Source organism: Nicrophorus vespilloides, unplaced genomic scaffold (assembly GCF_001412225.1).
Source record: "Nicrophorus vespilloides isolate i.1.1-1 unplaced genomic scaffold, Nicve_v1.0, whole genome shotgun sequence".
NCBI classification, from domain to species: Eukaryota; Metazoa; Arthropoda; class Insecta; order Coleoptera; family Silphidae; genus Nicrophorus; species Nicrophorus vespilloides.
In genome coordinates, this window is record NW_017096469.1 from 32,641 (window position 1) to 50,303 (window position 17,663).

The 17,663-nt window shown below is 33.0% G+C and overlaps 1 protein-coding gene across 1 annotated transcript in view; it reads right to left on the bottom strand.

Annotated features, from left to right (window-relative positions):
• Positions 1–5,407: 5,407 nt before the first annotated feature.
• Positions 5,408–17,663, bottom strand: part of LOC108557091 (serum response factor homolog) — a 46,097-nt gene continuing 33,841 nt past the window's right edge. Inside the window, exon 3 of the mRNA XM_017913473.1 lies at positions 5,408–6,783. Within this exon, the coding sequence (XP_017768962.1) occupies positions 6,289–6,783 (495 nt within the window). The 3' untranslated portion in view covers positions 5,408–6,288. The remainder of the gene's footprint in view (positions 6,784–17,663) is intronic.

Consider the following 17,663-nt stretch of genomic DNA (forward strand, 5'->3'; position numbering starts at 1 on the left):
TGTTTCACTATACGAGTAAAAATCCGGAACCTGTTATTCAGGTATCACTAGAAAAAATATTTCATAAATTATGTAATAGATCGTAATAGATATTTACATTTGTGGCAGAAATATTGCTGTTAATAATAAATAATGTAAATATTATCTTGGAAAGTGTATAACCTCTAATTCAGTGTGAATTCTGTAGAATACCTAAAACTATGGTCTAGGTATATTATGCCGAAAACATAATTTAAATGAAACTACTGCTATTACTATTATTATTTGCAAGAAAAAAATATGGACAGAAAGACTCCGGTTGATAGACCTCTGGTCTATGGACATCACTATATATGTAATTGAATAAATTTTATAATATGATTCTTTATTGTCTGACAAAGAGTTGTTTGTATATTAAAAATAATAGATATTTCCAATTCTATCAGTAAATATATTATTCAGGTATCACACATATTATACTATAGTTACATTCGTAGTAAATTTAGTAAATATATTCATAAATTATGTGTTTGACTATTTTTTAATGAAAATCATGTTAATAATATAATATAAACTGTGACTTTTAACTTATTATTGATAAAAAAAGCACTAAACATTTATGATTAAATTTTTGATAATAGAACAGAACAATGTCAAGTTACGCCTATTAGCGTATTGTGTGCATATGTACCATGTTATGGACGCAATTCTGTACTAGTGTTAGAAGGAAACCATTTAGAAAAATATTGTGTTTATACTTGCATTTGTGGCAGAATATTGCTGTTAATAATAAATAATGTAAATATTATCTTAGAAAGTGTATAATCTATAATTCAGTGTGACTTCTGTAGAATACCTAAAACTATGATCAAGGCACTTTATATTATGTAGAAGATCATTTCCGAAAACATAATTTTGTATTAATACAATAAAAACCGAGCAGAAAGACCTGTTTATTTTATTTATGTTATTTATATTATTGTATTGAGTTGTTTATTTTGTATTTTTCTGTTTCAATAACTATTATTATTATTAAAATAAAAAGGTTTTAATTAATACAATTTTATTTTCATACATTTTGTCGTTATTCGAGGTTTCATTAAAGTGCATAATTGGCAAATTGCGTAGATATTCTGTACAGTTTTTAATAATACACTTTATATTGTAATATGCAATATCCGAATTTAAACAAATTATTATTCTGTCAATCTGTGATAATCTATTGAAATAAAATTTTGAAATTGTGTTTGAATAAGTGTAGAAGCATTTGATAAGTTCATTCATTGAAGTGAAAATTGCACAAATCGAAAAGAAGCCGCGTGCTGCAGCCGAGAAAATATGGACCGAGGCAATCGGGCGAATAATTGAGGTGGCCGAGACGTCTTCGAGCTATGCTATGTAGGTTTCGGAATTCGCTGCTCGTTGCTGCTGGTGAGGTTTTCGCAAATAAGAAAAAAAATAAAACAACCACGACGACAATGAAGAAGAAGAAGAACGAGCCGTTCTTTTACCTTGTGTTTATTGTCATTTCGCGTTCTTATTTAGAAATTCGCCTATTTTTCTCTCAATGCAACTCGCATAAACAATTAGATAACACCTGTATGCGATGCAGCGTCGGCGACCTTTTCGACTTTGCAGAACGGATAGTAAGTAATAGTTGTACGTTTTGCCGATCGTTTTATTCTTTCTTCTTTCTTTCATTCTGAGCGTCCTTTTGTTTTTGTTCGTATTGTTTTGTTTTTTGTTCGCAGAAACTCTCAAGGGGAAAAAATAAATTAATGCCGCCGAGGAAGGAATTCGCCAACCTAAATAACTCTTTTTCCTGATCGCGCAGAAGACGGGGCCAGAGGAGAACGAGGACTCAAATAAAACTTTATGTAATTTCGGGAAGCGTCGGCGTCGTCGCAGTTTATTGAGTATGTAGCCTAGTAGTAGTCGGCCTGAAGCTGGGCAATGTGTAAAAATAAATATTCTATATTTGAACCATAAAAGTCGCCTTCTAAATTTGGAACTATGTGAATTGCGCGCTCCGTGAATTGGAAATCGCATGGCATTTTCCTTCCTCGCTACCAGTCAAAACTTACATTAATTCATTCCGCGGATTATTGTTCTGTGATTATCGAGTGGAAAACATATTAGAAAACCTTTTAAAACTATTGCACGCTTCAGTATTAATCGGACAACCTAGGTTTGGTTCTAGTTCTGAATGATCCCGCGAGAGGCGTGCAGCTGGGACACGCTGCGTGTGGTTTGCTCTGGGGCGGCGTCATTTCCGTCATTGCAATGTCGAAAATGCGACCATAAATTTTAATAGCACCATCTAATGAATCAGTCTTGTGTATACATATATATATATATAAACTATATATATACAATTGTATGTGTGTATGTGTTATTAAATTGTGCGAAGCAGCGTGAATGCTAAGTGCCTTTTAAAGAAACCTTTTAGCATTCAATATGATTCGTAATTCCCCAGTTCCGATCTCATCGGACGCTTCGAAACTACATAATAGAAAATGATATTCAGAACGGAATAACGAAGAAATAAATTTAAACGAGTCTCAGAAAATTGACTCGTGGAAAATAATAATTAAAATTATTAAATTATTTTTTTAATTGTTCAGCATGTTAAAAGCAATTTCCTCTTTAGCACACATTGCACAGTAATTCTAATTCTGGTAATGAGAGGTTTTTGAACTTGGTGATTTTAGACATAGTGCGCTTAGGTTCTAGGTTGGTCTTGATCCTTTACTATTTCTGATCGCTTAATGAGTAAGCCAAAAGTTATTCTCGGAATAAACAATTTCTCGATTGATATTCTATATTAGTAATATGCATAAACTGCACGTGGCTTCGTGGACCGCAAAAAATTCTTCGATAATTGTATCAGTGTTTCGCGCATGTTTTGTTTCAACAAAATATATATATAAGAGTAATGGATATATTTGAGACAATATGCAATAAATTTGACTTTTATATTACATTTTTATATTTCATTATAAAATATTTCAATTGCTAAAAATAGTTATTTGATTTTTCATAATATATATTTGTGGCATTCACACAAAAAAATATACTTACCAGTCTTTCAGCAATCTTTAAAACAAATTATTAAGTTTTCTTATATTTTGTAACATTGATTTTATTTTAAAACATAGAAATTGTCTATTTTAGTAAATTATTATTTCTTCTTTTGACTAACAGTTATTATATGCATTTATTATATATATGTTATATAATGTTTCACGTTGCGTTATCAGATACGGTAAACATATTATTATATTATTAAGACAATTAAGTTAACATTTTGACTTCAAATTGAGCATAAAATCCGAAGACACTCAAAGTTAAATAATCATTTTCTTATCAAAATAAATACATAAATACATTGTAGCAATGATTAGCAGCAAATTGGACACACCATTGTATATACAGCAAAACCCCATATCCAATTTCATTTTTATTATTAATATTAAAAGAATTAATGATTAAACGTATTAATATGATACGTTTGAAGTACTGACAGTTAAAAGTACTAAAGTGTTAAGTACTTTTCAAATAGTGTACTACCCAACAGTAATTTTAATTTTATATAAAATATTATAAAATTGCACAAGTTGACTTGTATTTTTACTATTCTATTGAGTTTTTTTTTGTTATTTATTGTTACAATAAATATTATTATTAAAAATAGTTGAATTATTTATACATTAAAGATAATGTAATTTATTTGTAACCTTCATAAGAAAAAGGAGATATTTCAATATTATCAAAACACTGTTCGTTCCAAAATTGCTGTATGTAGTAAGATGCCGTAATGAAAATGAGCCAGAAAAGAATAATATAGTTTGGTGAACGCGATTTGGAGAAAAGCCCGTTTCAAGTTTGTATGTGTGTTAGTGTATGTTCTGTAGTGTATATAGTTATAATTCCAAATGTATTTAAGGCTAGAGCAGACGTTTGACTATTTTAGTAGCAAGTAAAAATAAACACATTCGTGTTTTAGCCGGCGTCGGGTTTAAGAAAAACGGCCGACCAAAACGTACACACATAGCATCTAACATAGTCAAATCGCACATAGACTTAGAGTAAAATGGTCTACAAGCAAATGATCATCGAATTTCCATCAATCCTGAAAGAAAAAATATATATATCAAATTGTATAAATTGAAACAAACCAATTAATTCTTCGTTTTACAAACGTATCTTTATTATCTTTATCATTTATGTACAATCAATTTTGAGCTAAACAATAAAAAATAAAATACACGAAAAAAAATATAATAAGGTTTTATAATAATTATAATAAACTAATTAAAGGGTGTTTTGGCAGTTTTAAGATATGCTTTCTTCACTTTCGAAGAAATTTAATAACCAAAAAAATACATAAATACATTTAATATAAATATGAATAAAAAGGAAAAAAGGCACATTTCGGTTTTACAATTTAAGAGCTACAGAGTATAGATATTACTAAATTCTTACAGACTATGAAGCTTCAATAATGTATTTATTTTATTTAATAAATTCATTGCTTATTATTGGGAAATTTGGATCGAAGTGTCGGGTTTGAAATGGGGGAGGTGTTTCGTTTTAAGATGACTAGATTAGAATCGAAAATTCAGTCTACTCATTCAAATTAATCGATTTTCTTATTAAGTAAACATTTAAAAAAAGTTGGGGAATTTATGTTTTTTAAGTACTTATTGTCCATGTCCTATAACCTGCGTACGTGTAGTGTGTGCTTTTATTTTACAAAATAAATTCGAAAACAAACGATATAAATATAAAATATTAGAAATGTTTCATATGTTGGTCCTTGGGGGAAGATGGTGGAACGCAAGAATGATGATTTGAAAAATAAAACGAATGCGCTTAGAATAATAACTGATCGTATGTGTATGTATGTATGTTGGAGTGGCGTGGCTTCTGGGAGAGGCCTCGGACCCGCGCGCGCGTCTCTTCTATTTTTAAATTATTAGGACAATAATATAATTTCTAAAACTAGAATTATTTACGCGGGCCCAAAATACCTTTCTGAAATGAAAGAGGTAAAGGAAATCTAGAATGAGGGAGTAGTTGTAGTTGCAAAGAAATGTTCAATTTTCTAATGTCTTAAAAAATTTGCATTTTGCGCCACTCTATATTTATTTCTTTTTGTGAATATTTTAAAAAGTAAAAAATATTTCTATAAACATTCTACTTTTGCAACTAAAGCAAGCAATTTGCACAAACTCTCGTCAATTTAATTATTTCAAATTCTTAGCGTCTTTAATTTCATCTGCATTCTTAATTATTATTCATTTCAATCAACATTCACTTTATCAATTTTTACCCATATTTTAATAATTTACAAATTAATTGTAAAATACATAATATTTTTCTTTTCATTGAAAGCAATTAATGTTTGATTAAAAAAAATAAAACTTTTTATGTAATATCAATTATTACTTAATTCGCTTTAATGAACGTTGCCTTTTTTCGTAACACCGATGATACGTATTAAATGAATTGAGTTTGCGCAAATTGCCGTTTATCCTTTTTTCGTCGAGAGTGCGCTCGAGCTGAATTTTCCATATGGAAGAAACCGCTTTCAGTTTTATAAATAAGGAAGCTAAAAATAAGCCTAATTTCGACGCCCGTCTGCTGTTAACTTCCTTCTACACAAAACCGATGTAATTTCCTCGTTTAAACACGAACAAAAAAAAGAACAAACACGGAGGAATAATTATTATGGCCGTGTTTTTTTTATAATGTCTTTACGTTTAAATGCAACTCCATAAGTTAATTCAACTGCAAATTATTGGAAATGATTGGAATCTCTTTCAATAATTACATTTTTTTTATATAGATATTTTTTTTTTGAGAGTTCGAAAGTTTCGTAACTGAAGTTGCTTTTCCTTAGAGATTGAAAAAGACTGTTGGATTAGAAACATTTTTGCGGTCAGTGCGTTGGGCACAATTGTAAATAATATCTGACAATTAAAGCGAAAATTTACGGGATGTGCAAATATTTGAGTCGTAGCCAAGTACCGAGTTACCTCACGTGAAAAATCGTGCGGGATGAAAGCAAAAAAGAATAAACCGATACGGAGGCGTTTTGACCCAATTTCGCTTCGTATTTGCTTGTGATTCGTTTTTTTTTTATTCTTCTGAAAGTTATGACTATTTGGGTATGAAGGAAGGAAGAGAGGAAACCCATCGCGCCGTGATTTGAGCGCGCGCACGTCTTCGTGGCTGTTGTTGTTGTGAACCGGAAAAGGAAGCGGAACGGAAGAGGGGCACGTGCCGATCTGCATGCATGGTCTCTCACTTCCTCTTGGCAGACAAGTCCAGTTCGCCTTGCCCGTTAGTGGGCATAACGGAAAGAGGGATCGTGAGGAACTGGCCCAGAGCGGACGGGTCGGTACCCTGGGGGGCCAAACTGAAGATGACACCTCCGTTCGATGGGGTGGCATAAACCATGCCTTGCGGCGTCTGGTACAGAACCGGAGATATGATCTGGGATGTGCTGCTGTTGTTGGACGTCGTAGATGATGCTGTTGATATCGAGGTTGATGTTGTCGATAATGATGAAGTGGAAGCGGAGGAAGACGATGATGTAGCGGATGCGGCGGGTTTGTGGGACGAGGAAGATAGTGTCGTAGAGGCGTCTATTTTGCTTTGGCTAGAGGCAGCCGACGTCGATTGTCTGTTCAAAATTGGCGACGTCGTCGTGGGTATCCGGAAGTCCGGCTCTATATCGCCACATATCATCTCGCCTTCGCTGCTATCCGAAGACTCACCACCCGACATATTTTCATCCTGGAACAACAAAAAAACACAATATTAGTTTTACATACATATATATTTAGAAAGAAGTTTTCCATTTTTTATTTTTATATAAGCAATTCTCAATAAGCAATTCTCAATCTTTGTGTATACCTAGAGCACATTCTAAACTACTGGTAAAGCTACGGACAACATCTACTTTTTCAAGCAAAATTTTCAAGATAAATTAATTGGATCCGGGTGCTAAAAAGTTAACGCAGGCAAGCTTTCATTTCATTGTAAAAAAGCGGCGTTCAAATATAAATTGGAAGATGAGCTTCATGACAACCCTGTTATAAATCACACATATGGTGTATCATTAGATCAGATTTATTGACATATTTTATTTTATATTTCATAGGACTATGTTCCCAAAATCATGTTCGATAAAAATCAGTTAAGTAATAAGATGAACTACATTACTGTAAGTTCTAAGAAAAAACACAAGTCAACTGTTAAATGGTATTAAAGGAATTGAAATCCAAAGAATTGAGTTTAAATAGTGATTTTAAGTTCCGGCAAATATCGAGAATCAGCAGTATTAATGCGCTTTAAAATGCGAGGAACTCGAAGATCTTCCGCGAAACGCGACGTGACATTCCAAGCTCGATTACCTAATTGAATTAAAATACGCTCTATTTGGATAGGGGCGGCAGCGCGAATCACAATAAAATGACGAACATTTCGTTGGGATTTACGCAAAATGGTGGATATGTGAGGAAATGCAAAAATTGAGAAATCGCCAAGTGTGTGTTATAAAAGACACCAGAAGAGATGAAAGGAAAAGAGCAAGAGATGATGTCGAAGACAATACTGATAGAGAGGGAATTATTAAGAACGATCTATTGGCGATGGCCGAAGCAGCAGCCTTTGTGGTAGGAATAAAAGAAGTAGTGGTAAAGGTCCCGGGGAGTGTGGACCTGGAGGAGGAATTTCCATGGTAGCGTAAGCATTTCGATTCCTCCGGCGATGGATGATGGTACGTTTTTTTTCTTCGCCTCCGCTCCATCCACCTCGGTACGCCGTGATGCGTGTGTGTGCGTGTGGCGTTCCTCTTCTCCTTCCTCGTCCTCTTCTGATGCAGCCACAGCGCCTCGCTCCGTTTCCTTTCGGTTCGCTTTTTTTTACTCTTCTCCTCCAACTTCTTCTCCTTTTCCTCGCTGGTCGTTTCCCAACGTTCCTTCCCCATTTGGCTTAGACCAGCTGCCGTACTCGCAATAATACTATAATAGGCAACTAAAAGCCAGGCTGTCTGGCGATTTTCCATCGGAATTGCTAAACCAGTCTTTCTCAAATTTGGTATTGAATCCGATGGCGGCACACGCGTAAATCCAACCACCGGCTCGAGCCGAGACTACTAATTACATGAATTAATTGTTATTTACTTCCAACGTTTATTGTCAGCGCGGGTCGATTTATGCCCGATCTTCGGAATAACGAAATCCGAGTGCAGACCGCGCCGCGCCGCAACGCGCATTCCCGCCGGACCGCAAAACACCAATCATTCTCGAACTTCTCTGGCCGACGTCGATATGGTTGATGGTTGTTGCATTAATCCTATCATAACAGCGATTCCCAGAACTTTTGTCTCTTATCGAAAAATCTGCTGGATGCTTGATGATGAAGGCGATGACGACCACAACGACGACAACGAGATGATGATGATGAAGAGAACGAAGGTTGAAAAACGGGCAGCCCGGCAATAATAATAATCCTTTTAACAATACAATTAAAACGGCATACTTCGATCCGATAAAGCGACACTAGAATCGTGACAGAAATACGAGAGAGCCCCAAACATACTGATCGGATCCGATCCGATCCGCAATTATTGTACGCATGTATGTATGCATGTACGTACTAACGGGCAAAAACGGCGAATATTTTCAATTAAGAGTCGAAGAGCCGAAAGTTAAATCAATATGCGCTGCAGGAAGCGATTCTCGTATCCGTCATCCTTAATTCGGTAACTTTCTCATCAGAAACTACTCAACCACCAAATAATATAATAATTAATATTTTACTTGAGTCAGCAACTTTTTAAATTTAATATTATTTGACATTTCGCTAATAACTTGCATTTCGTACAACTCATATAATTTATTTTGTACTGAATTTTCTGTTGTGTGATATTTCTAGGAAGAAAATGTATTACTATTAAAAAGGAGTATCTTGACAAATGCAGATCAAATCATTTCAAACTGACAAGTAATTGCGTTGTTTCGACTCGTCAATTTCATTGTGATAATAACTTTATTTCTTAAAATTCCGAAAATATCTCCAGAAAAGCGTCGAACAGAATATGGGACCACGGAAGAAGTAAATTCTATGTATAGATTTACAGTTAATATGTTCAATCAGATTCTACATGCAATTGTTAATAGAAAATTGATAATATTTAATAATAAAATAAGTACATTCAGAGTATAAAATATCGAAAGTAGTATATAACTAGCCACTAAGAAAAACTATAGGTAATTTTAAGGTTAACAAAATATATTCGTTGCTACCTGGTAGTAAATTCCATTCGTTATAAATTATATCATCATTTGATGTTATTTCAACAAATATTACAAGAATAGAAGAAAATATTATTTAGATTTTCTTCTACTCTACAAATACTGTTCCGAATAATAAAACGATTATTTTATTATTATCTTGAAAATGTATATCTCAACAATAATTTTCTAATTTTAACTCAGCTGCATGATAATGTACATGAGTTACCTCGAACACACACACATACCTATATTGTGAATGCGAGAAGTTTTACCGTGACAAAGACGATAGGGAATAATTGCGAATTCCCCATAATAAAGCGAGTCTATGCCGACGAAATGCTGAGCTTTTGTTGAGCACACATACACACAATTTACGTAAGCTTCATTCTTTATTTTTTTTTTCATTTTATTTCATTATTTTTATCTCCATTTCGTAAACGACTGTGGCCGCACTTGATATCGCATCTAGCATCTCCGTCCGTCCCATCACATACGGAATGATGCATCTCCATAAAGAATACATTTGAAAATGAAAAGGCAACGCGCGAAACAGTGACAAGCCTCTCCGCAATTGGCGGACGAAAAATGTTCGCGCTCATAATTCGCTTAATTAAAGTTCAAACCTGCGTTATATTAAGCGCGCCGAATCGAAATCTAATTAAGTTTAAGGTCTCTGTTATGAGGCAATTACGATGTTCGCATTCAAAAGAAGAAATTTATTACCTGGGGCGTAAAGGAACTAAGTGTTCGACACGGTTAAAAAAATAACAAATATAAATAAATAAACAAACAGCATGTCAGAATCCGACGAGTGCATGGAATCAAAGGACCAATTACGTTGAGTTTGTCTTGAGAATGCATGCATCTACGTATTATTCTAGAGTGTTGTAATTGTGAAATATATTTTTGGCATTTCTTTACTTTTTTTTTTGGTCATGGAAGTTATGCAACGCAATGCGGAAATTAAAAGGGTACGCAATTAGTCTTCGGGGCCAGAAAATAAGAAGAGAAGGACGTGGCGGTAGGAGGAGGTTGGAGAGGTGAAGGAAACGGGAGGACGCACGTGTGTTGGACTTAACCACATTTTGCCGGAACCGGCTTGTTTTTCGCGTTTTTCCGGTCGGCCCGGTCGTTTTCCTAGTGCTCTGGACGTGGAGCTGGTGAAACGCGTGGTCGTCCGACGTTTGGGGGCGGTTTAGCACCGGTACAGGCGTCAGATGGTCTGCATGCTCGACGCCGAGGGTCAACAGCCGAATTGATCAAACGGGCCCGGCGCCTAAAGTTACCTTGACAGATCCCGAACCGCCGGGCCGAAGAAGCCAACGATTGCCGACCATCGCTGCCGTAACCGCCGTCGCCGCCACCGCCTCTGCCACCGACACAGCCTCCTAACCGACCGCCCGCCCGCCTCCACCAACAATTCTATCCCAACAATCGGCGAATAAATAAATACGAGCGATGAGAGACCCTCCTTACAAAAGAAACAAACGCCGACGAAACGGTACCTCCAAAGAATGGTACGTGAGCTTTTACTAATTATTATCTTTCATCTAACACGTAAATTACACCATATCATCATCAGTCGGATGAAAAGCTTTTAAAACTTCCTCTAATTGACGCACGATGCGAGAGAGGGGAAAGTTTTTTATTTTATTATTCATCATTATGACTCTTCAAAAAAAAAATACCGAAACAGCTTCATATTAGATAAATGAACGAGAAAATAAGATTTTCAGGTTGCTCGTTACGCAAAAGGTAGTTTCCAACTCTAATAGTTGCATCAACTTAATCTGCTCTAATAACATTATTTTTAAGAATCATCTTTAAAACTAACCACATGTTACAAATACGCAAATTTGATATAATGTCTAATATACATTAACATTCTATTCTCGTTTAAAATATCCTTTTTTATATATATTTTCTTCAGCGTAAAAATCGACAGTCGTTAGAAATAAATGATATAAACTTTTATTTCATACTTTTTTGTTTGTAATTATTTATGTAACAACCCTAATTGCAAAGTTGTAGTGGTAGTTCTTTGCAAAGTTATTTTTGTTATGGTTAGAGTTATAAATATATGTTTATGATTGTTAAATTTATTGATTATTACAATAAAGGTTATTATTTTCTTATTTTTATTCTATCACAATTAATTAAGTAAGTATATAATTTTCAAGTGGTCAATATAACTTATAATTTTTTGTTATATAAGAAACATATTTCATTACATCTATTTACATTTAAAGTATTTCGAACATTAAAATACTTTATAAACTTTTCAAGGAACATCAAAATTTAAATTCGAATTACAATTAATTAATTGTATTAACTTACGCTTGCGTTTATTCGAGCACTATCATTTATTTTAAAGATTTATTTATATAATAATAGATTAAAATATATAAAACGTTGAAAATGGTGATTCATTAAACTTGATAAACCTTCCTGAAATTGTGGACTTACAAAACGAATATTATTTGCAGTTTAATTCGTAATTGAAATATAAGAATGAAAAAAATGCTACTGGTAATGCATTGAATAAGATGAATAAATTGTTGAAAGGCGGTCAATTCTATCACCTCATTCATAGTATTCTTTAAACAGTAGAAGAATACTTTGACATAAACGAAAGCATATGTAGAATTAAACAAATGTTGCTATGATTTGTAAATAGGACAGTTTTAAATAAAAAAGATATCTCGTTGAGTAATGCAGCATCTTCTCACAATATAGGAAACGTAAAAGAAGTTAATGGCGTTCACTGTGTACTAGATCTTCACGTTAAGTAATGCTGATAGCGGCTACTACAAAGATGGATTATAGGTACACAGAGTTTTGGCTTTAATGCGGTTCAGCGTATCTCCTTTTTAAAGAATTTAGGAAATATAACAGTAATTACGGATCGTATTCGCATTACAATCAAAATAATTTTGTAGAATTTTGTTATAATAAATATCCCATATTAAGCGAATTCTAAAGTTCTTTTTATTGTCAATTAGAAAAAAAATCTTTTACAAAAAATTAAACTTTGATTATAATCTATTACTAAAATAACTTTAAGATATTTGTAAAAGATTTAATTGCCTGATGTAAACAGTATTTACTATTTTTCAATTCCTTAAAAGATCTTAATGCTACAAAACAGTTCAAATATGAATTGACTCCTAGTGCCACATAAGACGAGTTTGAATTAGAGAGGTAACTACCGTGTTACACGAAGATTCTTAAATACATTCTATGAATAATGATACGGAAACTTTTAAGAAACCTTACGCATCCGTCTATTACTGTTTGAATAATAGAAAAACATGAATATCAATGACTAGAGTAGACTTGTGCATGATTAAAAAAAATATGTATCATTGAATATCGTGGGTTCGCGTTTTCTGTTCTTTGAGCAATAGAGGAGCAAATAGGAAATCGGTAGATGAAGAATTGTCGTTGTCGTTGGCCGGTCGGCGTGCGTTTTGTATCACATGTGATATAAGCGATGGTAATCTGATGGCGCGCACCGTCGGGTCGCGTTCGAGGAGTAAGTAATGGCCGCATGTCCCACAATTACACGAAACAATGGCCATTATATTGTTATCGAGTTAGTTCGCAAAAATATTGACTTATTATATGCACGGTGCGCGATTCTGTGGTCGGTCGCTCCGAAGAGGGAGGACCGATGGAAGAGGGAAAGGAGGTAAAAGCGAAGAGTACCTTCCTCCCTGCAGCGGCGAAGCGTAGATCTCTACGTCCACGTCTACGTATTTTGCACGCGGCGTAGGAGGTGTGCATAAGAGAGAGAGTGAGCGAAATGTGTGTGTGTGTATATGCATTGCACACGCATTGTTTCTGTATAAATCTAGCTTGGCGGAGAGCGAGCACAGACAAACGCGAACACACCACGACAAGAACAACATCTAGAAGAACAACAACAACAACAGCAGCAGCAGCAACAACAACGGCAGTAGCGAGTGGAGAGAATGAACAAACGGGGAAATTAAATGAATAATAAAATAGCTTAGACTCCTTTTTCAGAGTGCCTAACTACAAACAATGCGCTCTTTGCGGCTTCCTCTGAATGTGTTCGAATGAAGAACTGTTATGCAAACGAGGAACTAAAAGTTCTAAAAGAAGATTACATAAATCTTCGTATAAATAGGCAACATTTTTATCGCACGCAATTTCCTTTTAGATGAACAGATTGTTTCTGCACTTCACATCTGAAAATATTTATTATTCTTTTTACACGGTATTCTTCGATAATTTTCCCTATTATATTATATTAGAACATAAATTAATAATTACCAATCAAACCTTAAGTTTGTTATGGTATTTAATAAAAATAATATTTTTGGAAATATTGTATCGAAATATGTGAATCGATCCAAAATAATTGTATGTGATACAAATTATTATTTTAAATTTGATGAAAAACAACGAAGAACAACAAAACAATAATTTAAGAATTATGTAATGTGATAATGAGGTGTATCCAGTACGTTGGTGGTCTGAAGGCAGAAAAGTAAAAATTGAAAATCAAACGAACAATGATAATGGAGGTCAGCAATTCGGTGCAACAATTTGTACCTGGAGAGAACGGGCAATTGGAGAAGGCACCGAAGGGGGTCGCCCGGAATTAAAAGTTTCTCGCGCTGCGCAGGGAACATATACGAAGAGGGAAAAAATATATATGTGAGTGAAGAAAAAGAAGGAAAAAAAAACGGGACACGCGACCCGATTAATCATCGCAATTAAGCGTTTTATTTATTTGCAGATATTTATTTAAGGCGGAGAGTGGTATAACGGGCGCGCAGGTGTAAATAATAAATAAATCGATGGCGGCGTGCATTATTTAGAGAAATCGATTTTCGCACGAATTAAATGAAATAAATAACAACGAAAATTAACAATAAAAAATGGTCTATATGAAAAAAAACAACAACTAATATAAATTCAATTTGAAATCATTCCGGAAATCATCATTGAGAATTATTATTTGCACTAGTCATGATCATGATTTGTAAATATTCGGCTGGAATTATTATTTAAAAAGAAAAAAAATTAACAAGATATTATCAAAAAATCGTTCCAAAATTTTTGGAGTCACATTTCTTACAATTTATTTTGCTCGTTAAGCGAGGTTCTACTGTACTTTGATGGTTTATAAACATTACTATAAAAATATATACATATCATACAGATGTTTAATTGTAAAATATGAGCATGGATTATTGTCACTAAAATTAGTAGATATGGCAAACACATAAAAATTACTTTACTATAAACGCAAATTTGTATTGGATAAATATAACAACATTTTGGAAATAATTATAAAATCTCATTTCGAAATGAGAACATGAATGTCTTATCACAATTTACAATGGTTTAATTAAATATTTTCAATATAGAACAGTAAAATTGATTTGTTTTAGTAAATTATATTATTCTAGTAATAATATTTTTTGAAATTATTATTTAATTATCATTATCATTCATTAAAATTTGAAGTAATTAGCGAAACATAATTATAAATTTTGATCTGTAAATTATTAGAATACATGATTTCTATGTTTTATACATTCCAGCGAAATGTATTTAATAATGAAGAGCTTAAAATAAATTATGTTGGTTATGTCAGTAATGTAAAGCGAAGTCGTCTACTTCTGGATTGGTTAGCGGAAGATACTTTCTTTTATAATGTACTAAAAAGTTTAAAGTTTAAGGAACACATGGGCCTCGCGCGGCTTGGATTCTTTTGATCCGGACTTGTTTTAATTCATTTAATATTAATGTAAGAATATTTTTTGTTATTTTGTATAAACATATATAATATCAAAATCGAAATGAAAATCGGTCGGATATGGTATTTAAATTTGACAATTTAAATATATTTTTTAATAAATATGTTTGTATTAAATTATAATATTTTACATTTATTTTTGATAGTGATAAGACAGTGATGGGCAGAAATTTGTATGTTTTTTTTTATGTATATTATGCATATCAGTAATGATTATGATTATATTATTATCAATAGTGAAATGTTCTTTTGAATGTCATAATATTTTGGAGTCCCCAAATTTATTAGTGCCCGTGACTCCATAAAACCTCAGAGGATCTGGCGGCAGGGAGGGTGGCTTTTGGTTTGCAGCAGCAAAAGGAATATAAACAAGAAGTTAGCCACTAGGGGGGATTAAAGAGGCCGCGCTCTGGAAACAATAGCACGCGCCGCTCTTAATCCTCTTTTATTTTTTGGTTCGCGGATTTTTATGGGTCATTGTCTCATTTCTTGTTCTCGTCCTCTTCCTTTTTGCGTATGCGTAAAGAAACACTGGGTAAGGCGAAGAAGAAGAAAGGTCGCCGAGGAGCGTAACGAGGGGGAGAAGCACCGCACTGCAGCACAGGCGACCGGCAGCGGGATTTTTGATTTAGAAATAATAAAGGTAATAGTGGAATGATTCCGATTCCACATTCCCGGCCATTCTTCTTCTACTCCACTCCACGTTCCTCCATTCTTCTTCTTTTACTTCTTACGCCACTCTCCGTTCTCCCCGCTGGTTTGTTCTTTGCAGTTTCGTCACGTATCCGATTTATCCGTACCTAAGTAAGTATGGTAACGTTTTATCGTTTCCCATTGGCCATTTTATTATATTATCTTTATCGAATTGCGTAGGCCAATTCTTCTCCGATTTGCATACTAGGTGGATGCCGATTTTTTTGCTTTTATTTCTCGAATCCGACGGATAAACAACGACGATCGTTGGATTGATCAGCAATTGGCATTTTCAGGTGTCACGAATGATCGGCGAAAACGTCAATCGTAGCTGTATGTCACTTCTCGGATTATTAAGTATGTAATGTCTTCATATAAAAATGTGGCGCGCAGGTGGTTGTTGTCGCGCGCAAAACTGACCGCTGTCCGATCAACCAGAAAAATACACGACGCGACACATACACATTTCTGTTTTTTTGTCTTGCCTTCTCTACATTCTCCTCTTTCTTTTTAAACACTACTTGATCCGTTGTTCTGGCAACTTAAATTAAATTTGATAATTAATCCTTTTTAATTGAAAGTTGTCCATTTATTTAAAACGCTCTAAAATATAATATAGTACTTGTCTTAAGTAGATAATAAAAATTATTATAATAATAAATATTGTATGAATACTATCGTCAAGAATTGTCTAAGAAAATTAATGTAGATTCAGTTAAAATCAAATAAATTTAGTATGTGGCCATTTAGTTATTTTATAATTTCCTTTAGTTGATAAAAATCACCCATTCAATCTTGTGCAATAAATTGTAAGAATTTGTGATAACTTTTCCAATTTCGTACACGATTCGAAATTGGACAAGTTAGTTAGTTGTTGTAATACACATGTTGATAAAATGCTTAATTTCTCTTAAAATAATATTATATAAATAAAGATCATATATGTTTGCAAAATATTTAAACCGTGTATATTATGTAATTATTATGTATATTTTATGTAATATTGAAAAACTTAATATAGTTACTTAAATTAGTTACTTATAGAATCATACTATAAGTAACTAATTTAAATTGAATAACTTTTGTACAAAAAGAATATTAAAATAATAATTAATTCTTAAAATAATCAATAATTACTTAAAAAAAATAAATTAAAAATAAAATAATGTTAAAAAAATAGTAAATATTAAAAAAAATATATGCATAAAAACAAATATTGTATAAAGTTAATTTTCAATCTATTTGAATCAATATCAAATAATTATGGAAAATCGTATGTCGAAAAGTATACACAATTTCATCAAATTCTATAGATCATCGTATATAAGTATACACGGGAACTACTAAATCAAAATAAACTTAGGAAAAAAAGCATTAGTAAGTCTATAAATCAAAAGCATCAGTTTTATTAAACTGAGATTTTAGTATTTGGGTTATTATACAAATACTAAAATCGTTTATTTTACAGAAATTACTTTCAAGTCTGATCTGAAATAGTTTGGATTTTTGTATTTATTAAAAAACCTAATACTGGTTAATTATTATAATTTAGATATATAAAAAAATAACTATTTAATTAAACTTTTGTTTTACAGAAAATCTTTATTTAATTATGAACATTCGTACGTCTTAATGCAGAAAGGCATCAGCGTCGAGGATAATAAAACTTTATATTATTTCTTAGTGAAATTGATGTGTAGAATAAGTGTATTTTTATACATGCGACAGGAAGTATTCATTCGAAAGAAAGAAAAAAAGAACAATACGGAGTTAATTTCAAATTAACGCAATGAAAGTGTCTTTCTTTAATGACGAAGACAACTAAATAGAGAATATCCATATACACTGGCTATGCCTAATGCGGAAAGATTTGTAGGAAATTGAGA